At 44.2% G+C, this 16123-nt stretch overlaps 1 protein-coding gene across 5 annotated transcripts in view; it reads right to left on the reverse strand.

Moving 5' to 3' along the window:
* Positions 1 to 16123, reverse strand: part of REPS1 (RALBP1 associated Eps domain containing 1) — a 108845-nt gene that overhangs the window by 79110 nt on the left and 13612 nt on the right. For all 5 annotated transcript variants that reach the window (XM_075924296.2, XM_075924299.2, XM_075924295.2 and 2 more), the window contains exons 2-4: positions 15412 to 15535; positions 5293 to 5489; positions 1273 to 1426 (exon numbers count right to left, since the gene is read on the reverse strand). In XM_075924296.2, the coding sequence (XP_075780411.1) occupies positions 1273 to 1426; positions 5293 to 5489; positions 15412 to 15535 (475 nt within the window). The remainder of the gene's footprint in view (positions 1 to 1272; positions 1427 to 5292; positions 5490 to 15411; positions 15536 to 16123) is intronic.

A 16123-nucleotide genomic window follows, 5' to 3' on the forward strand; every position in this document is an offset into this window, starting at 1 on the left:
ATGTGGGGCATCTGCACAGTGAAGAAATGGGACGATCTTTATTTTAGATAATTTATACGCCTACCCTCAACCAATTTTCACAGTAAGAAGCTCCCTGGTCCGAAAGTATGGTCAAAATAAAGGAAGTACCGGGGGGAAAAAAAAGAATGGGCCAATTATTAGAGACAACTAATCATGAGTATTCTAATTAAATATAAAAATAAGTCAAATGCTAATCTGAAATATACTGTAACAAGAAACAAAACTAAAAAGCACAACTGTAACCTGAATTACGATTCACTTGGAAGTAGAAAACCTGGGAAATTTGAGAGGCGAAAAGAAAATGGAACTTGCAGAAACACTGGGAGAATTCTGCACCATAGCCAACACAGAATTCACATCTCCCCACCTCTCCCAGATTTTTTTTCTTCTGCAGAAAACAGTACTGCTGGAGAGGTACTACAATTACACCTTTTGCCCCAGAGGGGCTGCTTTGGAACCAGAAAAGAGGGCAATCAGCTGAGAGGGAGAACTGTGTTTCTCATAATGGGACCAGGTAAGGAGGCATGGGGCAGAGAGCAGGACATATGGGACTGCTGGGAGGAAAAGTAAAAAAGGCAATGGGGGGGGGCAGACAGGCGTGGGCTCAGAAACTGCATTAATTAGGGGCTGAATGCAAGAGAGGCTACGGAGCCACACCAGGACAGGAGTGGGATGCAGGGCCACAAGGTGATTGGATGTGTCAAGGTCTGACAGTAGGAAGGCTCCTGAACTTCCTAGGTAACTATAATCCCTGTTTCATATTTATCTGACCTCCACGCAACAGCCCTCCAGGTTCACTTTCACGGTCTTTCCCTCTCCTGCCACTCCTCTGTTATCCCTGACTGCCCCCAAGCCTTTGCACTGCTTCTGAGAAGTGCAGAAAATAAGAATTCCTCCAGGAGTAGAGCGGGTCAGTTTTATATTGCCATAAATTTCTTTTAGGGACACATGCAACCATTCCATCCTCTCATACTTACCATTTTTGGCATGTTCCATATTACACGTGTGTGATAAGTCTACCACAATCATGTTGTAGATTATGCAATTTTGGCAGGCACCAGTTTAACAGCATAAAGTTCAACTGAACCATGCAGAAAAATACTGAGCTTCCTTGCCTTTTTTGGCAACTTATTCTGTCCATAGTGAAAATGTAAATCTACGATGACCTAAACTTAAAGCTTTTTTTTTTTTTTTTTTTTTAATTTCCACTACATCAGGCAACATTTGAAAGCTAACGTAAGACATTTATACCTGGTTGTGCTTCACTAAATGGAGTCCACAAAGGCCCAGGTCCAGCTATAGGTCGTTCATTATTTCCTCCACTGGAATGGCGGTGATGCTTCCTCCATATGTGTGGAGAGGTTGGTGGGGATTGCTGTGGTGAAACTACTGGTGATGTGGATTCCTAATAAAACAAAGGAACTTTAAAAAAATTCTAATAGTATATCACTTAAAAAAAAAACCTACCTAAAACCATTATTTCTAAAAAAACCCACCCAATTTATTCCTCTTTGGAACAGGAAAGATTTTAATATTTATAACAAAAGTGAACAGCAGGAATTAGGCATTTTTCCCAATGTGCAGAAGTGCTAATTGATCATGAGCTGAACCCATAGCATTTGAGGGACATTGATGGGTCCAAATTACACTAAGACTCAGTGACAGAAACTTTATTTGAACCCAAATCTCAAAAAGGTAAAAGATTACTAATTGCATAACCCACTATCCCACCTAGCCCAGACCAAATGCGTTATATTCATGCAATTATCTCCATTGATATCATACCATATAGTATAGTGCAGTGGTCTCCAACCTTTTTACACCCAAGATGACTTTTTAAAAGTCAGAAGCAGCCAAAATTTACCACCCCAGCCTTTGCCCAAGACCCCACGCCTTCCCTGAAGCCCCGCACTCTCTGTTCTCCTCTCCATCACTTGCTATTCCCAGCCCTTATACACTCTCAGGGTACGGCTACACTGACCCATTTTTTTCGATTCTTCTGTAGGAAGAGGTTTTTCCAACATTTGGCCTGTCTAGACTGGCCAAGACTTTTGGAAGTCTCCTTATTTCTCATGGAACGAGAAATACGGGGGTTGCTGAAAGAGCATGTTTGCTCTTCTGATTAAAAAAACGGAAGCACACACACATGTCCCTGGACGTGGAAGAGTTTTTCCAAGATACCTCTGGAATCTTGGAAAAACTCCTGCAGTCTAGCCATACACTTACTGGGTTGAGTCAGCATGTATGGACTCTGGGGTGGGAATGAGGGATTTGGGTGAGAGAGGTGCTAGCTCTGGGAGGGAATTTGGATGCAGGAAGAGGTGAAGAAAAGGATGCTGGCTCAGAGAGAGCGCTCCAGGCTGGGGAGTGTTGGGGTCAGGTGGGAGGGTTGGGGTGCTGAGCAAGCCACTGGCTTGTGGATATCAGGGTGCAGGAGTTTGGGTTGGGGTACATGAAGGCCTCAGAGCAGGGAGTATGATGGGCTCAGAACACAGATTTGCGGTGCGTGGATGGTGCAGAAATGTTGTAGCAGAAGACTGAGGATTTGGGGGTGCAGGAGTTTGGGGATGTGAGAGGCTCAGGACAGGGGGTTTCAGTGTATGATAGGCTCAGATCTAGGGTCTGGGTGTCTGTACAGGAGTGTTATGATGCTGCGGTCAGATGGGGGGTTTGTTGGCCAGCCTTCATTTTTAAACAAAAAGTTTCAGCACTGTCTTTATTTATGAGAAGGGCGGGGAACCTGTTTTGAGTCAGGGGTCACTGATCCCCAGAGAAGTCAGTTGGGGCCACACAAGTGAGATGCAAAAAAGTAACTCCTCCAAAACCCCCTCAAGCCTCACTAATGTGGCCCCAACTGTGCTGGTGGCAGCAGGGGAACATGGTACTGAGGAAGGGTGCTATTGAGTACTGGGGCAGAGGACAGGGTATCCCAGAGCACGCCTCCTCCCCCAACAAGGAGGGAAGCCCTGGCGCACGCCTCCCCCCAGGGACTCCTGCACATTCCCCACAGAGGAGGGAAGCCCTGGCATGTGCCTGCTCCCGGGACTCCTCCACCCTCTCTTCCCTCCCCCCCCCCCCCCCCCACAGAGGAGGGAAGTCCGTGTACACCTCCTCTGGGGATTCCTATCCACCCCCCGTCCCATATGCAGCAAGTCCCCAGCACGCCACAGACCTTAGTTGTGGTACTGCGCCGGCTGTTTGGAGGAGGGAGAGCAGCCGGCACACTTCCTGAAACCCCAGAAGTGGTGCGCAGTTGCCAGACTTCCTTCCACCCCGCAGGAAGCCAGCACTACCTCCATTGTCACTGGAGGTAGGTAGTAGGGCTTCTTGGGAGTGGGGAAAAACGGGGGGGGGGAGGGGGGGCCGCAAATGCCTCGCGATTGACTGGTCGAGCCCTCCCAATCAACGAGTTGGTGACCACAGGTATAGTGGTTCCCAACAGCTGGTCTGTAAACAGCAGCCTGCCATGGCCCAGCAGCCAGCGAAGCTATGCCAATACTGGCTGTTCTGAGACCAGGGCTGGGATAGACCCTGGGCGCATGACCAGTGGTTGCCAGAGCTGAAGTAGGCAGTTTGCGATGGCTCTGAGGCCGGGGTTCATCCCAGTCCCGAGCTACCGCACAGCAGCTGCCTTCAGTTCCGGCAGCCACCATGTGACAGGCAGCTGCCACAGCTGAAGCCAACTGTTCACGAAGGCAATGGAGGCCAGGTCTAGGGTACACATTTTGGTGGACAGGTAACACTTTATTTGTATATTCATTGTTTGCATAATGAATATGTAAATAAATTGTTACTGGTCCGCCAAAAGTTTGTGGATTGGTTTTCCAGTGTGTGGTATAAAAAGATGGGAAACTAGGGATGTTAAGGACTAGTTGACTGATAAACAAATGCTTATCGAATAGTCAACTAGCCACTACCGACCCCTCTCTTGGTGCCTCTACCAAATAGCGGAAGCAAGGAGAGGGAAAAAGGAGGGTGGAACTTCAAAGCAGCAGTGCCGCAAGGAGCCCGGGATCAGCTGGGGAGTCCCAGCAATGGCATTTCAAAGGGGCGGCGCCACTCTATTGACTAATCAAATAGTTGATGCAAAAAATGCATCAACTATTCAATTAGTCAATTACACAATATTTAACACCCTTATTAGGAACCACTAATATACAGGCGACCCTCGACTTATGTCCCTCTGCATTTACAACCTTTTTTCCCCCATTCAAGATAGCTCCTAAAACCTCCCAATTTACATCTGCAGCTCGCATTTATGACAGTAACATGCAGCCTCCACGCATCGTCCCAAAAACAGAAAACGTAGAAGGTCAGACTCGCCAGTCTGCAGTTGCTGCTTGAACTGCACATCTTCGCCACATTGATCTTCACTTTATTTTTGTGCATTTGAACTATTTAGTTTTCCTCAATTTCTGTGTCAATTTTGGCATTTTTAGGGTATGAAATAGGTTTCTAGGAACGGAACCGCCACTTATAACATTGTGCCTACGGAAAATAAGGTTTTGACTTACGATGGCTTGCCTTACGATGGTTCTCCAGGAACCAATTAGGTCACAAGTGCAGGGGTCACCTGTAGTGGTTCTAGCATCAGAATGTTTGTAAAAGAGTTTTATCCTGCTCAGAACACAAGTGTGTTCATAGCTCAGTTCACGCTAAACAAGGACAGGAATAGAGGATCATGTGTAATCCCTATGTGAAGTCTTCTAAACAGATACCTTTTGCACCTCTCTAGTTCAGCACCTTTGGGACCAGACGAGTGCTAAAACCAGAGAATTTGCCAATCCATGGGAGGTCAATATTGTCTAGCAGCATTATCTACTCTTCCACTGCTGTCTGGGATCTTCGAAGACATTTAGGGGTAAATCAGAACTAAAAATAGCACAGAATACTACAGCCATGAGTCCTGGCTCTCAAACAAACTTTAGGGGACCACTGGGAACTTGGCCACCCCTGTGATAAGTTGACATCCAGCAAACCATGGATGCTGCCAGACTAGAGTGCACTGGATTAGAGAGGTTCAACTCGTAATTCATCAGTTGTCACTGGTAATATTTCCTAACTTAGATTGAAGTAAACCTGCCTCAGACACCATACATTTACAACACCGCATAAATGAAATAATTACGTTTTCATACATTTAATAACATTTGCATGAATCGGTTTTAAAGAAGCTAAACCAAAACAACAGTTAAGAGTTTAGTAACACTAGTGGCCACTCCGATGACACGTTACCTCAAATTTAAAAAAACAAACTTAAATTTTAGTTACCTGTTGATCTGTTGATGTACGTTGTTGAACTGCATCATGGCTCACAGAGCCTTTTTTTACTTGAACCCGGCCAGGAGGGGGAGGAATTACACCTGAATATGAAGTGGAGTTATCAGCATCTGAAGAATACAAGGCTGTGTGTCTCAATTCCTGTTCATTCTTTGGACCAACAAATCTTGGTAGAGGAAGGTCCTTTACTGTCAAAACAATAATAAATATTTATAGTCTTAAAATGACTCTTAAAATTAGTTCTTTTCTGACACACACTATGGCATTTCATCTCTATTCTCTCTCCATATTGGTGCAATTTACAAGCAAATACGTCCTGAGATATTTTTTTTCCTCTCTTGCAACACCACTGTAAAATTCTATACTGTTTATAGAAAATTGTGGTGTTGTATAGGTACAATAGAGTTCCATGTTAGATGCCTTATACAAATGCAAGAAGTATGGGGAACAAGCAAGAAAAACTTGAAGGGCTAGTAAATAAACACAACTATGACCAAGTTGGTATCACAGAGACTTAGTGAGATAATACACACAACTGGAATATTGGTATAGAAGAGTACAGCTTGCTCAGGAAGGATAGGCAAGGAAAAAAGGGAGGAGGTGTTGCCTTGTATATTAAAAATGAATACACTTGGACTGAGGTGGAAATGGACATAGAAGACAGACTCTGTGAGAGTCTCTGGGCTAAATTAAAAGAGATAAAAAATAAGGTTGATGTCATGCTAGGGGTCTACTACAGACCATTTACCCAGGCAGAAGAGGTAGATGAGGCTTTTTTAAAACAACAAAATCATCCAAAGCGTAGGATCTGGTGGTGATGGGGGACTTCATCTATCCAGACATATGTCGGGAAACTAACAGTGGGCACCGACTATCCAACAAGTTCATGGACTGAATTGGAGACAATTTTTTTATTTCAGAAGATTGAGAAAGCTAGTAGGGAGGAAGCTGTTCTACATTTGATTTTAACAAACAAAGGAACTGGTTAAAAATTTGGAAGTGGAAGGCATCTTGGAAGAAAGTGATCATGAAATCAGAGTTAATGATTCTAAGGAATGGTAGAAGGAAGAACAGCAAAACAGAGAATCAATTTCAGGATGGCAGATTTTAGTAAACAGAGAACTGGTAGGTAAGGTCCCATGGGAAGCAAGATTAGGAGAAAAAACAACTGAAGAGAGTTGACAGTTTTTTAAAGGGACATTGTTAAGGTCCCAAAAGCAAACTATTCCACTGCATAGGAAAGTTAAAAAGAATGTCAGAAGACCACCTTGGATCAACCGGGTGATCTTGCATTATCTAAAAATCAAAAAGGAGTCTCATAAAAAGTGGAAACTAGTTCAAATCACAAAAGATGAATATAAGCAAACACCACAGGTGTGCAGGGAAAAGATTAGGTAGGCAAAGGCACAGAGTTAAATCTAGCTAGAGGCATAAAGGGTAACAAGATGATGTTCTGCAAGTATATTAGGAGCAAGAGGAAGACCAAGGGGTCTTCCAAGGATAGGCCTACTGCTCAGTGAAGAGGGAGAAACAACAACAGGAAACTTGGAAATGTCAGAGGTGCTTAATGACTTCTTTGTTTTGGTTTTTCCATCAAGAAGATGGATGGTGACGGAATGCCGAACACAATTAATGCTTGTGGAAATGGGGTAAGTTTAGAAGTTAAAATAAAAGAACAAGTTAAAAATTACTTAGAAAAGTTAGATGTCTGCAAGTCACCAGGGCCTGATGAAATGCACCCTAGAATACTCAAGGAGGAGGTATCTGAGCCTTTACCTATCATCTTTGAAAAATCATGGAAGATAGGAGAGATTCCAGAGGACTGGAAAAGGGCAAATATAGTGCCCATCTATAAAAATGGAAATAAGAACAAACAAGAAAACTACAGGTCAGTCAGTTTAACTTTTGTACCAAGGAAGATAATGGAGCAAGTAATTAAGGAATTCATCTGCAAACATCTGGAAGAAAATAAGGTGAAAGATAACAGTCAGCATGGATTTGTAAAGAATAAATCAAGTCAGACTAATCTGATAGCTTTCTTTGATAAAACAACAAATCTTGTGGATAAGGAAGAAGCAGTGGACATGGTATACTTAGACTTTAGTAAGGCATTTGACACTGTCTCGCATGATCTTATCAATAAACTAGGGAAATATAACCTAGATGGGGCTATTATAAGGTGGGTGCATAACTGGCTGGATAATAACTACTCTGTGAGAAGATAACGGTTCAAAATCATGTTATAAGAGCATAATAAGTGGGGTTTCGCAGGGGTCTGTTTTGAGGCCAGTTCTGTTCAATATCTTCATCAATAATTTAGGTGGTATAGAGAGTACGATTATTAAGTTTGCAGGGGATACCAAGCTAGGAGGGATTGCAAGTGCTTTTGGAGGATAGGGTCAAAATTATCTGTACGAACTAGAGAAATGGTCTGAGGTAAACAGGATGAAGTTTAATAAGGACAAATATAAAGTACAGTAGACTTCCGATAATCTGGGACCTAGGTGGTGCCGGATTATCAGATATGCCGGAGTATCAGGAGGTACTATAAGCTGGTTATGTATATACTGTATATAAAGTGTTCTTACCCCTTTTTATTGTACATACTGTATACAGTATACTATAATGTTTTAGGTTTTTTTAACCCTTTTTTACCCTTTTCATTCAGTTCAGCTGCTGCTGCTGCTACCTTGCGACTCATTTTTTGCTGGACTATTGGAGTTTTACTGTACTCCACTTAGGAAGGCACAATCAGTTTCATACATACAGAATGGGAGGTGATGGTCTAGGAAGGAGTACTGCTGAAAGGGATTTGGAGGTTATAGTGGACAACAAGTTAAACATGAGTCAACAGTATGACACTGCTACAAAAAAAGCAAACATGATTCTCGGATGCATTAACCGGAGTGTTGTGAGCAAGACACAAGAAGTCATTCTTCCACTCCCCTCTATGCTGAATAGGCCTCAATTGGAGTAGTGTGTCCAGTTCTGGGCACCATGTTTCAAGATGTGGAGAAATTGGAGAAGGTCTAGAGCAGAACAATAAAAACGATTAAAGGTCTAGAAAACATGAACTATGAAGGAAGACTGAAAGAACGGGGCTTGTTTAGTTAAGGAAAGAAAAAAGAGAGAACGATAGCAGTTTTCAGGTATCTAAAAGGGTGTTGAGGAGGAGGGAGAAAAATTATTCTCCTTGGCCTCTGAGGACAGGACAAGAAGCAACGGGCCTAAATTGCAGCAAGGGAGGTTTAGGTTGGACATTAGGAAAAACTTCCCACTTGTCAGGGTGGTTAAACACTGGAATAAATTGCCTAGAGGGGTTGTGGAATCTCTGTCACTTGAGATATTTAAGAGCAGGTTAGACAGATACCTAGTCAGGGAGGATCTAGACAGTACCTGATCCTGCTTTGAAGGCAGGGGACTGTATTCAATGACTTCTGAAGGTCCCTTCCAGTTATAGTGTTCTATGATTCTATCTTTACAAGATGACAGTTTGGTTTTTCAGTTCTGACTTAATTTATTGTGCTGGTATGCAAGAAAGAAATCAACTCGTTCTTGTATACTTACATATACTTGTTAATGATACTGTATTACAGTTTTCTTTACTGTATAAGTTCAATGCTTCACAAGTGGCAAGCAACTTACAGTTCTTAAAAGTCTTTGCACTTAAGGTGCTTCATCTAGATATCTAGGAGTTAAAAACATTTAGCTATAATAATGTATACAGGAAGTAAAGTGGTGCCATTTTTATGTTCACAATAAAAGATAATTCAAACTTTGTTTCTGAAGACTTAAGTATTACTTAAACATTTATTACCCGGCGCTTTAACCTTGTTTAATCTTTTCTACAGAAGTAGCTAATAAACTATTGTACTAGGATACTGTCAAGGGATGTTCAGTGACAGTCAGACTTCACAGTAATTTCATTACAGGCAGTCCCCGGGTTATGTCAATCCGACTTAAGTTGGAACCCTAGTTATGAACGGGGGGGAGGAGGGGAGAGGCGCAGCTAGTGCAGGGTGCCTCCCCCACTGACGCCGCCTCCAGCGGCGCAGGGGGCACTTCCCCCCAGCAGACCAGGGAGATGCAGAGCTAGCGCCCCCCACCCTCCAGCAGACCAGGGAGAGGCGGAGCGGCTTTTCTCGCCGCGGAGGACGTGGGCAGCGGGACCGCCGAGACACGACGCGGTCCCGCTGCCCACGTCCTCCGCAGCAAGAAAAGCCGCTCCGCATCTCCCTGGTCTGCTGGGGGGGGGGGGGGCGCAGCTAGCGCCCCCCCCCCCCCCCCGCCCCACAGCAGACCAGGCTTTTCTCACCGCTGGTCAGTTTCAGCAGCGGCTGAATCAGGACTCCTGGGGTAGAGCAGCTGGGGGGGCTGCCGCCGGGTTGGTCCCATAGCACGGAAGTGCGGCGCTACTGGAACAACCCAGCAGCACCCCAGCTGCTCTGCCCCAGGTGTCCCCAAGTCAGCCGCTGCTGAAACTGACCAGCGACTGGCTACAGGAAGCCCAAGGCAGAGCTGCTCTGCCCTGGGCTTCCTGTAGTCAGCCGCTGGTCAGTTTCAGCAGCGGCTGAATCGGGGACACCTGGGGTACAATATGTACCAGTTCCGACTTACGTACAAATTCAACTTAAGAACAAACCTACAGTCCCTATCTTGTACGTAACCCAGGGACTGCCTGTATTAACCCATTTTTTAAGTCTACACATGCTGACTTACCAAAGAGGTGCACAGTTTTACTGTGTTTTCCCCTGAACAAAATTTGTTACAAGTCAGACATCTTTTTCTCAAATACATCTGCCATCCTTCTGAACGGCCTTCTTCGTCCACTGACAGTGAAGTCAAATCATTCTATTTACTGTATAGCAGGAGTGGCCAACCCGTTAGAGACAGAGCAAAAATAGTGGTGGATAGAGTGCAAAGAGCCATGTACGAAGGGGAGGGAGAAGGGAGTTGGGGAAAAAAAATAGCCACACCACACCAGAGAAAAATAGGTGCTGGTACACTGTCCCAGGGCATGCCATGACAAAAAAAGCACCAGGAAGGGGTGAGGTGCAAGCTCTGGGACGGAATTTGGGTGGAGGAGGAAGTAGAGAAAAGAATGCTGGCTCAGGGAAGGGGCTCCAGGCTGGACAGGGTTGGTGCTGAGCAAGCTGCAGACTTGTAGCTCTGAGTGTAGGAGTTTGGGCTAAGGTGTATGAGGGGCTCAGGGCAGGGAGGCTGGGAGTATGATGGGCTCAGGACACAGATTTGCAGTGTGTGGATGATGCAGGAGTGTTGTGGCACTGGGGATGTGGGAGTGCAGGAGGAGTTTGGGTATGTGAGCAGCTCAGGACAGGAGGTTCTAGTGTATGATAAGCTCAGGTTTGGAGTCTGGGGGGAAGGGTACAGGACTGTTATGATGATGCAGCCAGATCGGGGCTTGGCCCCAATTGGGGGCTTGTGGGCCAGGCTTCATTTTTAAATAAAATATTATCTCAAACACAAAATCATAGAATCAGAGAGAGGTCATCGAGTCCAGTCCCCTGCCCTCAAGGCAGGACCCAGTACTGTCTAGACCATCCCTGATAGACATTCATCTAACCTACTCTTAAATATCTCCAGAGATGGAGATTCCATAACCTTTCTAGGCAATTTATTTCAGTGTTTAACCACCCTGACAGTTAGGAACTTTTTCCTAATGTCCAACCTAAACCTCCCCTTTGCTGCAGTTTAAGCCCATTGCTTCTAAGTTCTATCCTCAGAGGCCAGGAAGCATGATACCCTCCTCCTCGTGACACACTTTTAGATACCTGAAAACTGCTATCATGTCACCTCTCAATCTTCTCTTTTCCAAATTGAACAAGCCCAATTCTTTCAGTCTTCCTTCATAGGTCATGTTCTCTCGACCTTTAATCATTCTTGTTGCTCTTCTCTGGATCTTCTCCAATTTCTCCACATCTTTCTTGAAATGTGATACCCAAAACTGGACACAATACTCCAACTGAGGCCTAATCAGCACAGAGTAGAGCAGAACCCAACCCAATCCCCCTCCCCTTCCCCGAAGCCAGGCACACACACCCCAACCCAATCCCCCTCCTCAGAGCCAGGCACACACCCCAACCCAATCCCCTCCTCAACCTAATTCTCGGGTTGCAGAGTCTCAACCCATCCTAATTCTTGGTTCACGGAGCTGCCGCTACAGCCACGCATGTCTCCCTCCAGGTGCTAGGGCATGTACGCTGAGCAGCCGGCCTTGAAACGTGCTGCTTAAGACACTGTGCGCAAGCCTTCCCCCACCTTGAACTCAATACCCCTCCCTTCCCCCAGACTAGAGCCAGGGCACACACCCCACTCCGCCCCCTGCCCTACCCCATTCTAACCTAATTCTCGGGTCCAGGAGCCGCGGCTACAGACATGCGACTCCCTCGAGGTGACACGCCTGCGCTTAGCAGCCGGCACTCCATGGCACCCTCCCCGCCAACTTTATGCTTGGGTCCCGGGAGCCAGAGCCATGCCACCACTGCTACCACCACGCGCATCCGGGACACCATGCGCACCACCCACCTGATCCTCCTCCCTTTTCCTCCCCTTCTCCAGAGCCAGGCATTTCCCCACATTCTAACCCAATTCTCCTCCACCACTAATCTTATGTCCAGGTCCCAGAGCCACTGGCGCCGCCCCTGGAGCCCTTGCCCCTGCCTGCGGTCAGCAGCCGGCTGCTAGCACGTGCAGGCGGGGACGCTGTGTGTGACCCAGCCTGCATGTGCAGGATAGGACACAGCCCGCTGAGGGCCATGAGCACGCATACAGCTTACAGCGGCCCAGCCATGAGAGCGGCTGACCTGAGCAGTTCTGGGTTCTGTCCAAGTTCTGTCAGGAGCCGCAATTTTTTTCTTGGCCACCCCTGCTGTATAGCTTACTTTTAAAATATTTAAGAGTGCACATACATCAATCAACCAACTTCTTTATGAGGTAATTATTGGTTTTATTGGTTCTTGTTTTTAATTACATAAAATTAAAAATACAGCTGTTGTATATTTAATTCTACTATTGTCAGGTAAAGTTCTTCATATAATTTGTTAATTACTGTGTAGAATCATTTGTTTTACTAAATTCTGATAATTAAACATTCAAACAATCTATTCTGGAATAGTCCCCTTTGAGTACATAATTATTTAATAATTTTTAAATATAACCTAGGACCAGACAGTTAAGTCACATAAGGTAACAGGGACACCAGAGTTCAAGCAAGACCTTTCACATTTTCACCTAAGCATGGACAACGTTCTCAAACCAGCAGATTTATCTCAGTGCTAAGGTGGGGTGTAACCCAAACTGAAATATACCCTTAAGTGTCACATCCTTCTCTTCACATTTCCACCTACCTGACTTCGTCTTCAAAGAAAGTTAGTGTAAGATGACTATCCTTTTATGTTGGAATACTTAGGATTTGCATGCTCATTCAGAAGCTCCATCATTACATGCCTAATTAATTTTTATTTTTGCAGGAGACCGTTTCCCACAAGGTAACAGAACAAACAAGTGTCAAATTCACAGTGAATATCTGCTCATTTTATAATCCCCAATTAGGCTGTTATCCATGAAAAGGTTTACATCTTGTTCTTGGTCCCCACTGCTTGATTTTGGTCTGCAGATTAAATTATAACACTCTCACCAACTTGATTCAAACTGCAGTCTCAGTGAGTCAGTCACATCTAATTTTATTTAGACACAGCACCAGGGACATGGAAGTGACTATCAATTCAGAGTCTTGATCTCTATCTTTTATATCAGTTTTTGTAGCAAGAAGGGAGATCTTCTCTTTGCTTTCAAGGAATCTGTTTTCGTCTGGAAGCTAAGATGAATCCTCCTGAAGTATCAGATTGTGATTTTAATTTATGAAATATGTAACAAAATACAGGACAATGTAGCACTTTAAAGACTAACAAGATGGTTTATTAGATGATGAGCTTTCGTGGGCCAGACCCACTTCCTCAGATCAAATAGTGGAAGAAAATAGTCACAACCATATATACCAAAGGATACAATTTAAAAAAAATGAACACACATGAAAAGGACAAATCACATTACAGAACAGAGGAGGGATGCGGGGGGCGGGGGGGGGGGGGAAGGAAGATAAATGCCTGTGAGTTAATGATATTAGAGGCGGGGAAGGGGAGATGTCTGTGAGTTAATGGTATTAGAGGTGATAATTGGGGAAACTTCAGGATCTCTACCAAGCATTTATAAACCTCAACTACCCACCCGGAGAAATAAAAAAGCAAATTGAAAGAGCCAAACGAATACCTAGAAACCATCTACTACAAGACAGACCCAAGAAAACCAACAACAGAACACCACTTATCACCTACAGCTCCCAACTTAAACCTGTCCAACACATTATCAATAAATTACAGCCTATACTGGAACAGAACACTAAACTCCAAGAAGCTCTGGGAGACAGACCCATAGTCTCCTATAGACAACCACCTAATCTCAAGATGATTCTTACCAACAACCACAGGACATACCACACTAATACCAACCTTGGTACTTTCCCTTGTAACAAACCCCGTTGCCAGCTTTGTCCACATATTCATTCTGCTGACACCATTATTGGTCCTAACCAAGTGAGTTATAAGATCAAGAATACATATTCCTGCACATCCAGAAATATAATCTATGCTATCATGTGCCGAAAGTGTCCGTCTGCTATGTACATTGGACAAACGTCTCAGACACTTCGCCAAAGAATCAATGCCCACAAAACAGACATCAGACAGGATCACAAAGAAAAAACAGTTTCTTGCCATTTCAACCAGAAAGGACACTGTCTCAATGACCTAATCACATGCATCCTACTTCAGAAGACATTCAAATCTGCGCTTGAAAGGGAATCCTCTGAACAGGCATTCATGCTAAAATTCGACACTCTCCGCAGGGGGCTGAACAAAGACCCCAACTACCTTACCCATTACAAAGATAGCTTCCCCATTTATCACCTCTAATACCATTAACTCACAGACATCTCCCCTTCCCCACCTCTAATATAATTAACTCACAGGCATTTACCTTCCTTCCCCCCTCCCCCCCCCCGCATCCCCCTTCTGTTCTGTAATGTGATTTGTCCTTTTCATATGTGTTTATTTTTTAAAATTGGTATATATGGTTGTGACTGTTTTCTTCCACTATTTGATCTGAGGAAGTGGGTCTGGCCCACGAAAGCTCATCATCTAATAAAACCATCTTGTTAGTCTTTAAAGTGCGACATAGGCCTGTATTTTGTTTCAGTTACACCAGACTAACACGGCTACATTTCTATCACTGAAATATGTAAGACTGACTTCTTCTGGGACAGTAGCTGAATTTTTGCTGGATGATTTGTAAATTCAGGTGAAGAGTCCAGAGACCTGATAGAAATGAATTATGTAGCTACCTACTTGGAGTTGGAAGTTGAAGGTGTCATCCCCACTCTGTGACCCTACAAATAATTGTGACTACAGTATTAGCATTGATGCAGCCAGCTAATGGAATTGAAATGAAGTTCATCTGCTACTTTTACAACTCAACCTTCAAAAACAGAAGATAGATCACCTAGACCAGGAGTCTTCAAAATTGGGATGCCAGGGTAAGCCACTGCTCCCTTTGACTGGAAATGGTGAACTACAGCCAATGAGAGCTGCAAAGCTCTGTGCTTATGGAGGCTTAAACATAGTGCATCATGGTCCACCAGTGGCCCACAACCCAACTTTGAAAACCCCTGACCTAGACCACTGTGGGAACTGGCATATATAAAAAGCCTTTCTTTCACTCTGCATGCCTTGCAGTAACACTAAGTTACTTTAATATTTTTCATAGTTGAATGGTTTTGAGGACTTCATGTCCCTAGATTAACTTAATCCCTTTTAGTAGTTAAGGTACTGTAGTATTTTATAAAGATACTTTAAATTTTGGTTTGGCCCAAACTCCCCTTCACTTTTTTCAGTATGTATAATTTAGCAATACACTAGAGAAACTGAGACCATACCACAATAGTCCACCAGATTCATCTATTAGAATCTGAGATACAACTGCAATACATGTCACTAACCTGCTCAGTACTATTTAAGAATTAATTTCCAGATTTACCTGTATTTAAACTTTCCACTCTTAGAGGGAGACCTGACTGGGCCACAGCAACAAGTTTCAAAGCAATATAGAACTGACTTCTTCCAAAATATCCAAGTCTCGTTGCACCACAAAGTTCCATAATCTGCAAGAGAACAGATATAAGTATTTATAAATTGAATAAAATAATGCCAGACACTCTGCCAGAACCACTAGTCACTTTGTTAAATACAGACATAACAGCACTCTTAAGTTGGTACATGTGTAAATGGCAATGCTTTGCATTAACTAGTCTTGTCTTAATTTTTTTGTATAAATGTTTTTGGAAATTAGCGAGTCATGAGCGGGGCCCTACCAAATTCATGGCCATGAAAAATGCATCAAAAACTATGAAATCTGGTGTGTGTGTGATTTTACATTATACTACAAGATTTCATAGAGACACCAGCATTTCTCTAATTGGGATCCTGACCCTAAAGGGAATTGCAGGGGGGAGGGAGGTGCAAGGTTATTTCAGGGGGGTTTATGGTATTGCCATCCTCATTTTTTGCACAGCCTTCAGAGCTGGTAAGCCAGAGAATGGTGACTGCTAATCAAGGGCCCAGCTCTGCAAGCAGCAACGTAGATGTAAACGTGACACTGCTAATATTGGCGGTGGCTCTGCCTTCATATCTGGGCTTCTGGTCAGCAGCCACCAATCTCCAGCTGCCCAGTTCTGAAGGCAGTGCTGCCA

The sequence above is a fragment of the Pelodiscus sinensis genome, chromosome 3 (assembly GCF_052426305.1).
Source record: "Pelodiscus sinensis isolate ZL-2025 chromosome 3, ASM5242630v1, whole genome shotgun sequence".
NCBI classification, from domain to species: domain Eukaryota; kingdom Metazoa; phylum Chordata; order Testudines; family Trionychidae; genus Pelodiscus; species Pelodiscus sinensis.